Here is a 16,366-nt window from a genome sequence, read left to right as displayed (position 1 = left end):
GTTAACAGATAAGGGCTTTAAATAACAGTTAAAATGTTTAAGAAAATAAAGATAAAGAATTTCATTAAAGCCTTGGAATCTATTTTTAAAATGGGAGAGGAGGAGGAAGCATGAAAATTTCAACTTTCTAAATGAAAATTCTAGAACTGAAAATATCATAACTAAAACTAAGAATTCAATAGAGGGGATGTATAGCAGCTCAGACACAGTAGAACAGAGTTTCTATGGAATGGGCAGCAGGCAAATAAAAAATACAGAAGAGAAATAAGGAATATAGCAAAAAGTTATAACATACATGTAACTGAAGTTCCAGAATGGAGAGATAGAGAGAAAAAGAAAGAGAGAAGGGGACAGATGCAACATTTAAAGAAATACTGACCAAGATTTTTCAAAACTTGATGAAAAAGATCACATTCACACTTAAAGAGCTTTATGAATCCCAAGCAGGATAAGTACCCCCCCCCCCCCCCACACACACAAACTTAGTGACATCAAGCACAAAGTGCTGAAGACAAAAAAAAAAAAAGAAAAAATAAAAAAAGAGAAAAATGTTCAAGTAGCTGAGGATGGGGGTGAAAGACAGGATCAACAATTAGACTAATGGCTGATTTCTCAATAGAAACAATGACAACCAGAAGACAATGAAAAGACATTTTTACAATGCTGAAAGATTAAAAAAAAAAAAGCCAATGTGAAATTCTATACCCAGCAAAACTATCCTTTAAAAAATGAAGGTGAATTAAGCTGATTTTATGTTAACAAAAGTTGAGAGACTTTGTTCTTAGCAGACCTGAATACAAGAAGTGCTTAAGGGAGTTTCCCTCTTAAATACTAAAGTACAGTGCTTCCAAATGGAACTGTTGAACTTGAAGAAAAAACGAAGAACATCAGAAAGCAGTGACTTTGACCCACTTCTGTTCCAATAAATTCTCATTGCAATGGAATCATTTGGTGTAAAATATAAGTTCATATTAAACAAAATGCAAAGAATAAGAGGTAAAGCTTGAATGTTACAACTTAATAGCATGTAGACATGGTCAGCTTAATTTTAACCAAAATCAAGTTAAAAACGTTGTTAAGCAACAATGGAATTTGGGCCCTGGGAGTCAGGGGTCAAGGGCAACAGCTGGCATGTGGGAGTCAAAGGTTATGGCTTGTGTGTGTCTGTGGTTCGCGGCTGTTAGAAGACAAGAAAATCTCTGGAGACGCAGGGGTCGGGAGCCATGGGCAGTAGTTGTATTTTGAGAGTCAGGGGTCAAGAGAGCCTTTGGAAGACTTATGAGTCAGGGTCCACGGCTGACAGGTGGGTCGTGGTAGTTGTGTCAAAGGGCAGAGGTTGGAGGTCATGACCCACCAACACGCGCCGGTTGAAACCTGAGCGCAAAGGGCGGTTGAGATTCCCGGAGGACACGCCCCTATTGGCCCCGCCTCGCGCCCCGCCTCTGTCGCCCCGCCCCATCCCTCCCTGCCCCGCCCCTCCAGCGCTTCGAATGCGGACGCCGAGCGCGGCTGAGACTGTGAGGGGCGAGCGAGCGCCGGCGAGCGGCGCAGGGACCCCGCGGGCGGCTGGGGTTTCCGCGGCGCCCGCCCTCGCTCCCTCCCCTCGGGTGCTGGGTGCAGACCGGTCGGTCGGCGCCGCCTCCTGGGAAGATGGCGCTGCACTTCCAGGTCAGTGCGCTCTGCGCCGCGGGCCCGCGCTCCGCCGCCCTGGGAACCCGGCGGGACGCGGGGGTCTGGAGACCGAGGGCCGAGGACAGCGGCGGGGGCCGCAGGGCCGTGGGTCGGTGTCCCCGGATTCCCAGCCCCTGCCTCTGCCCCTAGCCGGGGACCGGGACACTGGTCTGGGCTGCACACCCCAGGCCCTGGCCGGAGCCCGAGAAAGGGGCGGCAGAGCCTGGGTTGGAGGCGGCGGGTGGAGGGGGCGGGGGCAGGCCCAGGGCTCGCCCGGGGGAAGGTGCGGACGCCGGCGGCACGCGCGCTCACCGCGGCTTCAGTGGCGCTGGGGCAGGTGGGAGTCCCAGCTGGGCCGGCTTTGGCGCGCCTCGCGCGGCTGCCGAGCGGAGGAGCAGCCTTCCCGCCTTCCCGCCGCGGCTCTGTAGTCAGCCTCCCTCCACACAGTTGAGCCCGTGCCCGAGCGGGGACTTGGGATCCACCGAAGGAGCGGCGGCAGCAGTTGGACTTTAATTGGCCAGAGGAGATAGGGGCTACGTCTAGGGGGAGTTGCGAGGGAAGGCTCCGCGGCCGCCTCTTTGGAGGAGGAAACCCGAGCCGGGCGCGGACGCAAGGATCGCAGAGGGTACGAAGATGGGACGCGTGCTTGTATATCCTCGGGCTTCTCTGAAATCCCCGTTCAGTTATTCAGCAAACATTTATTATCTCCCTGCTCTGCCTCAAGCACTGTGGAAAGTTCTGGGGTTGAAGGATGACATCTTGCTATCCTCGCCCTCATACAGTTCACAGAGAATTACAGTACAAGTGAAAAATGTATGGTAGAAATAGTCACAGTATCATGGGAGCACAGAAAAGGGGGCAGCCAGCCAAATGTGTATGTTCAGAAAGAGTGAAGCAGAGCTGCTATGCTCTCAGCTAAGAGATGCTTTAAGTTTCTTTGAGCCTCCATTCTTCCATTTATTGATTACTGAGTGCCTACTATGTTAGGCGCTGAAGATACAACAGCTCTGAACAAAACTATGGTTTATACTCTCAGGGAACTTGCAGTCTACTGGTCCTTGAAAGAATCGTAGGTGTTTGCCAGGTGAAGAGGAAGGGAAGGGTATGGAGGTAGAAGGACAGTGTGAGCCAAGGCAAAGAATTGTGGAAGAACATGGTGTACTGCAGAAAGTTAAGTTTGGTTGGGACAAAGGGATGGGACAGGGGAGGCAGTCGGTGGCAGGAGATGACCCCGGAGAGTGAAGGGAATTTCATAATATGGTGACAGTGTATTTAAGAATCTCATTCCCCTTGTAGACTTCTTCGAACCTCCTGTGATCACACAGACTTATAATTTGGCTGATTTATTGATTCTTTTAAAGGGTCTTTTTTTTTAAACCAGTTACTGTCTGGTAATCGACTGTTCTAGAATGTTATGTGGTAAGCCCCACACATTACCTTTTGACTTCGTGCCATTTCTAAGGGTTCTCAGGTCAAAATAATGTATTACCACTTTAGTAAATATGCCCTCTGGGAAATTTTCACAGGAAGAATCTCACAAGGAGGATTTATGGATTGTAAATAGGTAATCAGATGTTCACAGAGCCCGTGTAAATCTTGAGAGTAAATTAAAAGGTATGGTGGAACTTTGGAATTTTTTCATACATGGAAAGATGATGTATAGTAAATCACCAAGTCCTGGAAGACTTCTTCTTATCTAGGCACAGTGTTGGAAAAATTAGCTGCTGATGTCGAAACTACCCATATTGGTTTTGCAGGAATGTACTTCACAGTACTTCACAGTACATTCCTGTAGACAGCTTAGAAGTGGAGTTGAACAAATAAAAGATCAGACAGTTTTGTTGACTAGAAAAAAACTGAAATTTCTCCGTTTGAATTATTTTTAGCATATTGGATCATATTGTTAATCAGTTAACTCAAGGAACATTTGTTAATAGTGATAACCGGTACCTAGCATTTTGAATTTTCGTATCCTCACTATAGAGTTGAGCCCTGCCACTAACTTAAAAAGTGTGCATATATACATTTTATTCTGAAGACACTGAGTCTTAAAACAGTTGTGACTTCCCCAACGTTACAGAGTTAGTAGGCCTAATAACTCACAAGTTCCGTGTTCCCCATTACCTCTGTCTTACTGTCACCTACCCAAAGGGGCAGCTAGGCAAAAATTATGCCATCGAGATGATGAGTAAAGAAGCAGATTTGTGTAGGGTGAGGTTAGGGTACTGGTCAACATCTTTTTCACATCATGACATACATAAACAATGTTAATTATGTGTCTCATTAACATAAACCCGCTCATTGCCAAAGGCCATCAGTGTGCACTTTCCCCAATGTCTCAAGCCCTGCCCCTGCTGCCTGGAGAGCAGAGGGATCAATATCTCAGGCATACCTGTGAATCATTCAAAGAAGTTGCATTCTGGTTAGGAAGATGTGAATTAGGATACACTATCCCAAAAGAATTAATGGGTCTGGATTCCCTGACAGGAGGCAATCCAGATAAGGGGGCAGAGTGAGGAAAGAGATAGAATTGAGAACAAGTAAGAGGTAGGCACTTTAGATAGAACAGAGGTACCTTGATGAGAATCGGGAGAATGTTAGGAAAAATTTAAGGGACTCAGTTGATCCAACCTTTTTGCTCAGGCCAGGCGCGGTGGCTCACGCCTGTAATCCCAGCACTTTGGGAGGCCGAGGTGGGTGGATCACGAGGTCAGGAGATCGAGACCATCCTGGCTAACACAGTGAAACCTCATCTCTACTAAAAATACAAAAAATTAGCCAGGCGTGGTGGCAGGTGCCTGTAGTCCCAGCTGCTCTGGAGACTAAGTCAGGAGAATGGCGTGAACCTGGGAGGTAGAGCTTACAGTGAGCCGAGATCGCGCCACTGCACTCCAGCCTGGGTGGCAGAGCGAGACTCTGTCTCAAAAAAAAAAAAAAAAAAAAAAAAGATGGGGCACTTAAAGTGGAAAGCATGTTCAATTCTGTTTGTGACATTTTTGGGTGATTACATCTTTCTAGATTTCCAAGAGAAAGAAATTTGTACACAAATATAACGAGGGTAAACAGACAGGGCTAAAAATATGGACTGCCAGGCATGGTGATATGTACCTATAGTTCCAGCTACTTGGGAGGCTGAGGTGGGGGGGTCACTTGAGCTTAGGGGTTCTGGGCTGTATTGTAGTGTGCTCTACCGATCAAGTGTCTCTAAGTTCAACATCAATAATATTGACCTCCCATCAGTATGGGAATGGGGGACCACCAGGTTGCCTAAGGAATGATGAACTGGCCTAGGTCAGAGACAGAGCTGGGCAAAACTCTAGTGGTGATCTGTAGTGGGACCGTGCCTGTGCATAGCTACTGCAAACCAGCCTGAGCAACATAACAAGACCCTGTCTCTTCAAGTATGGACTAGGGCATCATCTCCAGGTGGATGATGATGGAAATAAAGAGTGGCAATTTGGGCAGGTTGGGGGGAAACAACATGCGTTTGGGGTCTGTAGACTTGTATTTGACTCAGAATTTGATTATCTCTGATCTTGAGGAATTTATGCATATTTGATCTCAGCTTCAGTTTTTTGAACTGCAGAGTAAATATACTGAAAATACATACTTCACAAGAGCCTATTTTTCAGGGTTGGTTTGAAAAAAGGGTGGAAATACTTTTGTAAACTATAAAGCACTAAAACAAATATTATCTATTTCATTGTAAGAAGGAAGTATTCCAAGAGATCCAGATAAAAGCCTTCAGGGACACTCAGGAAAAGGTAGTAAGAGGAAGAAAAAAAGAGTTTGTGGGAAATGAGTAACTTCAAAATGAAGGCAGTTTCTGTTTATTGTAATCAAGAAGCTTAATTCCAGAAGGTGGGAAAGATACAGGAAAGTAATTGAAAAGATCTTTAAATTCAGTTGAAGTGGATTTTTGTGGCTTATTTATGTTTTACTATTAGGGAACATTTATTTCGTGAAACAAAAGTGTTTATTCTCTTTTTTCAGCTTTACAGAAGTACAACTGATAATAAAATGTGTATATTTAAACTGTGCAATTGGATCGGTTTTGACATATGTATACATCTGTGAAGTTGTCACCAAAATAAAAAAAATGAACATATGCATCCCCCTAAAAGTTTCCTTGTGCTCTTGTGCCCCTGTGTAATCTCTCTTTGCTGTACCGTTTTTTCCCCCACTCCTCTGCTGTCTTCCCTCCCAGCCAGGAAATCACTGACCTGCTTTCTGTTTATTAAGAACCATACAATATACACTCTACAGCATTCACCTGTTGATAGTCACATGCGTGACTTTTTACTTGCCATATAAAAAGAACTCCTCATTTAGGGGCCAATTCTGTGTCAGGCACAAAGGCCAGAAATAAGCCCAGAATGATTGGGAAGACCCTTATTTAGACTATGGTCAGGATTACATCATTGTCTCCTAGGGTATGAAAGTTGGATGCTGTCTGTTTTTTGTGTGTGTGGTTTTTTAAGACAGGGTCTTGCTCTGTCACCCAGGCTGGAGTGTAGTGGTGGGATCTCGGCTCGCTGCAACCTCTGCCTCCCGTGCTCGAGAGATCCTCCCACCTCAGCCTCCCAAGTAGCTGGGACTACAGGCATGTGCTGCCACACCTGGCTGATTGCTTTTTTTTATTTTTTGAAGAGATGGGGTTTCACCACGTTGGCCAGGCTGTTCTCAAATGCTTGAGTTCAAACAATTCACCCACCTTGGCCTTCCAAAGTGCTGGGATTACAGCTGTGAGCCACCATGCCTGGCCTGTTTATATGTGACAGTTACTCTGTGGGAGGTGAATGATGTCCAGTTCTCTTTGTTTTACCTGTTAGTTATTTATATGGGCTTCTAATGTTATCATTAAGACTTGTAGAAGCTTTAAAAACTGAAACCTAATTTGTCAACAAATTGAGAAGGGATCCATTTTTCTGAGACCATTCTCATATTAATCATATTCTCAGATATCAATGTATAAAACTAAAATGATAATTTATCAGTTTACTATGAAAAATAAAGTTTCCTTAGAAAATCAAGTGCTAAACAGAAGATTGCTTGATTGGTTAGTAACCACAATATTGTGAGTTTAATTGCTTTATATGTCTAGATAATGCCTTTCTACCAGGGTAAGGGTCTTTGTGTGTGTATCCCTTTTTCTAAAAAGGTTTTTTGTATACCAGGTATATGTTTGTTACCATTACAGTGAAAGAATAACTTGATTTTCCCTTTCAGTCTTTTGTAAAAGAAAATTCAGACCTTTCCCTTTTTTTTTAAATTTTTTTATCTTGGATGGACTTTCATTTGTTAATAATCTGAAATATCTTTGTAAAAAAAGAGTGGTAACATTGTTGATTTAAATACTATGTAAATACACCCCAGGTCTGTTCTGTCTTGAGGTTCTTTGTATCAGTAAAGCAAAACAGACAAATAATTTCTAGACTTTTCCATAATCTTTCCAAATAGGTTTATTTAGGTGCTATTGAATTGATTACTATTAATATTACTTTTCTAGGGCTCACAACACTTTTTTTTTATTTTTTTGAGTTGGGAGTCTTGCTATGTTTCCCAGGCTGGCCTTGAACTCCTGGGCTCAAGCGATCCTCCTGCCTCAGCCTACTGAGTAGCTGGGATTACAGGCATGTGCCATTGTGCCTTAATACAAATTTGTTTTCATAGATTTGGAGGCCAGAAATCTGAAACATATACAGGTTTGGTCCCTTCTGAAACGGCCCTGAAGGAGAAACCATTTCATGCCTTTTGCCGAGCTGCTTCTGATGGCTGCTGGCAATCTTCAGTGTTCCTTGGCTTGCAGAAACATCACTCTAGTCTCTGCCTGCATCTTCATATGGTTTTCCCTGCTATGTCTCTGCATCTCAGATCTACCTCCTTTCTCTTATAAGAATACCAGTCAGTGGATTTAGGGCCCACTCTCAATCCAACATGATCTCATACCAAGATTCTTAATTAGGGATTTGTGAAGACCCTATTTCCAAATAAGGTCCCATTTATAGGTACTGGAGTTGGGACATGGACATATATTTTACGGGGATATAATTAAAATCATTACAATATTATTAGGTAATGTTAAAAACAACTGTGTACCAGAAGTTACATGACACTAACTCTTAATCCTCCAAACCTATGAGGCACTGTTACTAGTCTCGTTTTTGCTGCCTTTTGTTAAGCAAGTCTGTTACTATTTCTTGGCCTAATTCTTTTTGCAGTCAAAGTCTACTTCAAAGAATCTTGGGCCTAGATGAATGCATGCCAGCAGGATCAGTTTATTAATTATATTGAGTATTACCAGTTCTAAAATTCAGTCCTCCATATTTATTAGATGAAGGAAAAGACTTCTTAGGTTGATCATGAGAGGGAAAAAGAGACTCCTTTTTATTTTCGTATATAAATACATATTTAATTTTATTTTACTTTAAGTTCTGAGATACATGTGCAGAACGTGCAGGTTTGTTACATAGGTGTACATGTGCCGTGGTGGTTTGCTGCACCTGTCAACCTGTCACCTAGGTATTAAGCCCCGCATGCATTCGCTATTTGTCCTGATGCTCTCTCTCCCTCCCCTCAACCCCACAACAGGCCCCCTGTATGTGTTGTTCCCCTCCCTGTGTCCATGTGTCTTCATTGTTCAGCTTCCACTTATGGGTGAGAACATTTGGTGTTTGGTTTTCTGTTCCTGTATTAGCTTGCTGAGGATAATGGCTTCCAGCTTCATCCATGTCCCAGCAAAGGACATGATCTCATTCCTTTTCATGGCTGCATAGTATTCCATGGTGTATATGTACCACATTTTCTTTATCCAGTCTATCATCAGTGGGCATTTGGGTTATTTTCATATCTTTGCTATTGTGAGTAGTGCTGCAGTAAACATACATGTGCATGTACCTTTACAATAGAATGATTTATATTCCTTTGAGTATATAACCCAGTAATGGGATTGCTGGATCAGATGATATTTCTGGTTCTAGGTCCTTGAGGAATCGCCACACTGTCTTCCACAGTGGTTGAACTAATTTACATTCCTACCAACAGTATAAAAGCATTTCTATTTCTCCACAGCTTGGCCAGCATCTGTTGTTTCTTAACTTTTTAATAATCACCATTCTGACTGGTGGGAGATGGTATCTTGCTGTGGTTTTGATTTGTATTTCTCTTATGATAGTGATGCTGAACTTTTTTTCATATGTTTGTTGGCCACATAAATGTCTTCTTTCAAGAAGTGTCTGTTCATGTCCTTTGCCCACTTTTTTTTTTTTTTTTTTTTAATGAGATGAAGTCTCACACTGTCATCTAGGCTGGAGTGCAATGGCACAATCTTGGTTCATTGCAACCGCTGCCTCCCGAGTTCAAGCGATTCTCCTCCCTCAGCCTCCCGAGTAGCTGGGATTACAGGTGCCTGCCACCACGCCCAGCTAATTTTTGTATTTTTAGTAGAGACAGGGTTTCACTATGTTGGCCAGGCTGGTCTCGAACTCCTGACCTCGTGATCCGCCTGCCTCTGCCTCCCAAAGTGCTGGGATTACAGGCATGAGCCACCACGTCTGGCCACTACCTTTGCCTACTTTTTAATGGGGTTGTTTTTTTCTTGTAAATTTGTTTAAGGTTCCATGTAAATTCTGGATATTAGACCTTTGTTGCATGGGTTGATTGCAAAAATTTTCTCCCATTCTGTAGATTGCCTATTCACTCTGATGATAGTTTGTTTTGCTGTGTAGAAGCTCTTTAATTAGATCCCATTTGTCAGTTTTGGCTTTTGTTGCAGTTGCTTTTGGCAGTTTAGTCGTAAAATCTTTGCCCATGCCTAGATCCTGAATGGTATTGTCTGGATTTTCTTCTAGAGCTTTTATGGCTTTGGGTTTTACATATAAGTCTTTAATCCAGCTTCAGTTAATTTTTGTATAAAATGGAAGAAAGGGGCCCAGTTTCAGTTTTCTGCATATAGCTAACCAGTTTTCCCAGCACCATTTATTAAATAGGGAATTCTCTCCCCATTGCTTGTTTTTGTCAGGTTTGTCGAAGATCAGATGGTTGTAGATGTGTGTTCTTATTTCTGAGGTCTCTATTCTGTTCTATTGGTCTGTGTGTCTGTTTTGGTACCAGTACCATGCTGTTTTAGTTACTGTAGCCTTGCAGTATAGTTCGAAGTCAGGTAGTGTGATGCCTCCAGCTTTGTTCTTTTTGCTTAGGATTGTCATGGCTCTACAGCCTCTTTTTTGGTTATATATGAATTTTAAGGTAGTTTTTTTCTAATTCTGTGAAGAACGTTTATGGTAGTTTGATGGGAATAGCATTGAATCTGTAAATTACTTTGGGCAGTATGTCCATTTTCACAATATTGATTCTCCTTATCCATGAGGATGGAATGTTTTTCCATTTGTTTGTGTTCTGTCATTTCTTCGAGCAGTGGTTCATACTTCTTCTTGAAGAAGTCCTTTACATCCCTTGCTGTATTCTTCAGTGTTTTATTTTCTTTGTAGCAATTGTGAATGGGAGTTCATTCATGATTTGGCTCTCTGTCTATTGTTGGTGTCTAGGAAAGCTTGTGATTTTTGCACATTGATTTTGTATTGTGAGACTTTGCTGAAATTGCTTATCAGCTTAAGGAGTTTTTGGGCTGAGATGATGGTGTTTTTAGATTGTAAGATCATGTTGTCTGCAGAGACAATTTGATTTTGTCTCTTCCTATTTGAATACCCTTTATTTCTTTCTTTTGCCTGATTGCCCTGGCCAGAACTTCCAATACTGTGTAGGAGTGGTTGGAGAGGGTATCCTTGTCTTGTGCCAATTTTCAAAGGGAATGCTTCCAGCTTTTGCCCATTCAGTATGACATTGGCTGTGGGTTTGTCACAAATAGCTCTTATTATTTTGAGATATGTTCCATCAATACCTAATTTATTGAGAATTTTTATCATGCAGGGTTGTTGAATTTTATTGAAGGCATTTTCTGAATCATTCTATTGAGATCATCATGTGGTTTTTGTCATTGGCTCTGTGATGGATTATGTTTACTGATTTGCATATGTTGAACCAGCTTTGCATCCCAGGGATGAAGCCGACTTGATTGTAGTGGATAAGCTTTTTTTTTTTTTTCTTTTCTTTTTTTGAGACGGAGTCTTAACTCTGTCAATCAGGCTGGAGTGCAGTGGCGCAATCTTGGCTCACTGCAACCTCCACCTCCCGGGTTCATGGGATTCTCCTGCCTTAGCCTCTGGAGTAGCTGGGACTACAGGCACATGAAACCATGCCCGGCTGATTTTTGTATTTTAGTACAGATGGGGTTTTGCCGCGTTGGCCAGACTGGTCTTGAACTGATGTCAGGTGATCCACCCACCTTGGCCCCCTAAAAGGCTGGGATTACAGGCATGAGCCATGGCACTGGGCTTGGATAAGCTTTTTGATGTGCTGCTGGATTTGGTTTGCCAGTATTTTATTGAGGATTTTCACATCGATGTTCATCAGGGATACTGGCCTGCAGTTTTCTTTTCTTGTTGTGTCTCTGCCAGGTTTTGGTATCAGGTTGACGCTGGCCTCATAAAATGAATTAGGGAGGAGTCCCTCCTTTTCAGTTGTATGGAATAATTTCAGAAAGAATGATACCAGCTCCTCTTTGTACCTCTGGTAGAATTCGGCTGTGAATCTGTCTGATCTTGGGCTTTTTTGTTTGGTAGGCTATTTTTTTACTGCTTCAATTTTAGAACTTACTGGTCTAATCAAGGATTCTACTTCTTCCTGGTTTAGTGTTGTGAGGGTATACCTGTCCAGGAATTTTTCCATTTCTTCTAGATTTTCTAGTTTATTTGCGTAAAAGTGTTTATAGTGTTCTCTGATGGTAGTTTGTATTTCTTTGGGGTCAGTGGTGATATCCCTTAATCATTTTTATTGTGTCTATTTGATTCTTCTCTCTTTTCTCCTTTATTAGTCTACCTAGCAGTCTATTTTCTTAATTTTTTATAAAAACCAATTCTGGGTTCATTGATTTTTTTTTTTGAAAGATTTTTCGTGTCTCTATCTCTTTCATTTCTGCTCTGATCTTAGTTATTTCTTGTCTTATGCTAGTTTTTGGATTTCTTTGCTCTTGCTTCTCTAGTACATTTAGTTGTGATGTTAGGGTGTTGATTTGAGATCTTTCTAGCTTTCTGATGTGGGCACTTAGTGCTATACATTTCCCTCTTAATGCTACTATAGCTGCAACCCAGAGATTCTGGTATGTTGGCTCTTTGTTCTCACTGGTTTCATAGAATTTCTTGATATCTGTGTTAATTTCATTATTTACCCAGGAGTCATTCAGGAGCAAGGTTGTTTAATTTCTATGTAGTTGTGTGGTTTTGAGTGAGTTTCTTAATCTTGAGTTCTAATTTGATTGGATTGTGGTCTGTGAGACTGTTATGATTTCAGTTCTTTTGTATTTGCTGAGGAGTGCTTTACTTCCAATTATGTGTTTGATTTTAGAGTAAGTGCCATGTGGCATTAGAAGAATGTATGTTCTGTTGTTTTGGGGTGGAGAGTTCTGTAGATATCTATCAGGTCCCCTTGATCCAGAGCTTAGTTCAAGTCTGAATACCCTTGTTTATTTTCTGTCTTGTTGATCTACCTAATATTGGGAGTGGAGTGTTAAATTTTCCCACTATTAACTGTGTGGGAGTCTAAGTCTCTTTGTAGGTCTCTAAGAACTCATTTTATGAATCTAGGTGCTCCTGCATTGGTTGCATATATATTTAGGATAGCTCATCATGTTGAATTGTTCCCTTTATCATTATGTAATGCCCTTCTTTGTCTTTTTTGATCTTTGTTGGTTTAAAAGTCTGTTTTGTCAGAAACTAGGATTGCAACCCTTGCTTTTTTTTTTTCTTTCCATTTGCTTGGTAAATTTTCCTCTATCCCTTTATTTTGAGCTTATGTGTGTCTTTGCATGTGAGATGGGTCTCTTGAATACAGTACACTGATGGAACTTGACTCTCTGTCCAATTTGCCAGTCTGTGTTTTTTTATTGGGGCGTTTAGTCCATTTACATTAAAAGTTAATATCGTTATGTGTGAATTTGATCTTGTCATCATGATGCTAGCTGGTTGGTTATTTTGCCCGTTAGTTAATGCAGTTTCTTCATAGTGTGCTTTGTCTTTGTATTTCGGGGTGTTTTTGCAGTGGCTAGTACCAGTTTTTCCTTTCCATATTTAGTGCTTCCTTCAGGAGCTCTTGGAAGGCAGGCCTGGTCGTGGCAAATTCCCTCAGCATTTGCTTGTCTGTAAAGGATTTTATTTGTCCTTCTCTTATGAAGCTTAGTTTGGCCGGATATGACATTCTGGTTTGAAAAATCTTGTCTTTAAGAATGTTGAATATTGGCCCCCACTCTCTTTTGGCTTGCAGGGTTTCTACAGAGAGATCTGCTATTAGTCTGATGGGCTTCCCTTTGTAGGTGACCTGGCCTTTCCCTCCTGCTGCTCTTTGTATTTTTTCCTTCATTTTGACCTTGGAGGATCTCATGATTATGTGTCTTGGGGTTGATTGTCTTGTGGAGTATCTTAGTGGAGTTCTCTGTATTTTCTGAATTTGAATGTTGGCCTGTCTTGCTAGGTTGGGGAAGTTCTCCTGGATGATATCCTGAAGTGTGTTTTCCAACTTGGTTCCACTCTCTCTGTCTCTTTCAAGTACTTCAATCAGTCATAGGTTTGGTCTTTTTACATAGTCCCATAGTCTCAGAGATTTTGTTTGTTTCTTTTCATTCTTTTTTCTCTGCCTGTCTTATTTCAGCAAGATAGTCTTCAAGCTCTGATACTCTTTCTTCTGCTGGATGGATTTGGTTATTGATACTTGTTTATGCTTCACGAAGTTCTCGTGCTGTGTTTTTCAGCACCATCAGGTTAGTTATGTTCCTCTCTCAAATGGATAGTTAGCAGCTCCTGTAACCTTTTTTTTGGTTCTTAGCATCTTTTCATTGGGTTAGAACATGCTTCTTTACCTCAGTGAAGTTTGTTATTACCCGCCTTCTGAAGCCTACTTCTAAAAATATGTGCATCTCATCCCCCATCCAGTTCTGTGCCCTTCCTGGAGAGGTGTTGCGATCATTTGGAGAAGAGGCACTCTGGCCTTTTGGGTTTTCAGCATTCTTTCATTGATTGTTTCTCATCTTCATGAGTTTGTCTAGTTTCGATCTTTGGGGCTGCTCACCCTTGGATGAAGTTTTTGTGGGCACTCTTTGTTGATGCTGTTGTTGTTGTTTCTGTTTGTTTTTTCCCCAATAGCCAGGTCCCTCTTCTGTGGGGCTGCTGCGGTTTGCTGGGAGTTCACTTCAGGCCCTGTTAATCTGGGTCGCTCCTACACCTGAAGATGTCACTTGAGGAGGCTGGAGAATGGCAGAGATGGGTGCCTGTTCCTTTCTCTGGGATCTCTGTCCTTGAGGGGCACCGACCACTTCCCTTGGCTGGGAGTAGGGGCTCCCCTGCCCTGTGTGGCTCTCAGGTGGGCCAATGCACCACCTTGCTCTTCCCTCCTCCCTGTGGGTTACCCCAACTGCCTAGTCAGTCCTGATGTCAGAACCTGGATACCTTGGTTATCAGTGCAGGATTCGCATGCTGTTTTGGTTCGGAGCCTCCGATCGCCACTGCTTCTAGTTGGCCATCTTGACCCCCTGTTTTTGTATTTCTTACCCTGGAGAAAACAAGATAATTTTTATGTATTCATGAACCATAAATATTGTATGCATTTTACTGTTGTGAACAGTATGTAGTAGTAATCTGGGTTTTTTGGGCTAATCTAGGTGGGGGAAATGTTTAAAATGTGGTTCATTTGAGGTTCTTTATCTTAATCAGCCTATTTGAAATCTTACTTGTGGACTTCTGTGTTTACTGTAGCAGGAAATTTCCAAGTCTGGGATGCTGGGCTCTGATGTAGATAGGGAAATGGAAAATGCTATAAAAGAGCTAAGAAGGAGAGAGGAAGAGAGAAGTAAAAAGAATAATGGGAGCTGGAGTAGGTCTCATTTTGATGTTTATTGTGTATTCCTTTTTCTGAGAAGGTATATGCACGTGAGGGAATGTGTGGGCTAGTGTAGCTATAAGGTTGCCGCGTAAAATTCAGGCTAGAAAGGACAAAAAACATGGCATTTTTTACAATGAATATCCCATTATTTTCATATGCCTACCTGACTTTGAAATCTGTGCCAATGTTTTTTCTTTCAGAGACTAATTCTCTAATTCAAGTTTAAAGTGAGTAATTTGTTTTCAGAAGACCTCTTTAACAAAAAAAATTTTAAGCTGGAGAGGAGTGATGAACTCATTTTCTAATTCTTTTTTTAGATGGTTTCCATGTGTCACATGCCGTCATATGAGATTAGATTTGTATCATCAAGATAGGATTGTAAACATAACGCTTTAGTCTTTATGCTTGTAAAATAGGAGCCTTTAATATAACTGGTTATTACATTGCTAGAAATACCCTGGGATCAAGTCACAGTTCCTGAAAATCATGCAGCACTTTGAGTTGTTGGTTCAGAAGCTCCAAATCAACTTATAACAAAAATAATATATATATTTTTGAGACAAGGTCTTGCTCTTTCACCCAGGCTGAAGTACAGTGATGGTATCATGGCTCACCGCAGTCTCGACCTCCCAGGCTCAAGTAGTTCTCCCTCTTCAGCCCTCTAGTAGCTGGGACTACAGGTATACCCTACTATACCCGGCTACTTTTGTTTTATTTGTAGAGGGGAATTTGCCATATTGCCTGCAGTGGTCTTGAACTCCTGGGCTCAAGCGATCCGTCTGCCTTGGCCTCTCACAATGCTGGGATTATAGGCATGAGTCACCATGCCCAGCCTTAAATTCTTAAAATTTGAGAAAGGATATAAATTTGGTTATCTGCAACTTGTGCGTGATCATTTCCCCCCATCCATCTCCCTAGCCTCATCTGGTGTCTCCTTGCTGTGTTTATCAGCCGCACTAACCTTTAATGCTTTGAAATGACTGAACTCCATTCTACTGAAGGACCCTGGTAAATGTTCTTTCTTTGCCTGGACTGCCTTCTAGTCTTTTTAAAATCTGATTCAACGTTGTAGGTCTCAGCACAAATATTATTTCTTCAGGCATACCTTTCCAAATCCTTGTTGTAGACAAGTTCTCCCTTTCTTGTACTTTTCTGTTGCAGAACTATCAATTTGTAAGTAAATAATTTGGGGAGTAAGAGATGGGCCTGTTTTGTTTGCAACTGTATCCCCTAGTAAGTAGTTGTATTTCAATTAACATGTATTGAATTAATGAATACACGTGATATTTATATCCCTTGTTTTCTGTGATTAAATATTTACCTTATTTTTTTCATTGAAGTAAAATATTAATTTTTTTTCTTTGAAGAGTTTGGCTGAATTGGAAGTGTTATGTACTCATCTCTACATAGGGACTGATCTTACACAAAGAATAGAGGCTGAGAAAGCACTCTTGGAACTTATTGACAGCCCAGAATGTCTCAGCAAGTGTCAACTTTTATTAGAACGAGGAACAGTAAGTATTTGGTAACAATGATTAACCATGAAAGATCAGTAGATGTATGTCATTGTTAATGAACGCCTGTGTTAGCAGTGGTAACTGATAGATACTGCCACATGGTTTTTTGTTTTTGTGAAACCGTAGTTTCACTGTTAAAGGGATTAATCAGGAAAGGAATTGGAAAACCTGGAAAGCAAACTTAGGGAGGA

The 16,366-nt window shown here is 41.6% G+C and overlaps 1 protein-coding gene across 1 annotated transcript in view; it reads left to right on the top strand.

Moving 5' to 3' along the window:
* The first annotated feature begins 1,476 nt into the window (after positions 1-1,476).
* Positions 1,477-16,366, top strand: part of RANBP17 (RAN binding protein 17) — a 434,944-nt gene continuing 420,054 nt past the window's right edge. Inside the window, exons 1-2 of the mRNA XM_030927988.1 lie at positions 1,477-1,668; positions 16,026-16,172. Of these exons, the coding sequence (XP_030783848.1) occupies positions 1,651-1,668; positions 16,026-16,172 (165 nt within the window). The 5' untranslated portion in view covers positions 1,477-1,650. The remainder of the gene's footprint in view (positions 1,669-16,025; positions 16,173-16,366) is intronic.

The sequence above is a fragment of the Rhinopithecus roxellana genome, chromosome 3, assembly GCF_007565055.1.
Source record: "Rhinopithecus roxellana isolate Shanxi Qingling chromosome 3, ASM756505v1, whole genome shotgun sequence".
Classification (NCBI taxonomy): Eukaryota; Metazoa; Chordata; class Mammalia; order Primates; family Cercopithecidae; genus Rhinopithecus; species Rhinopithecus roxellana.
This window is presented reverse-complemented; position numbering and strand designations above follow the sequence as displayed.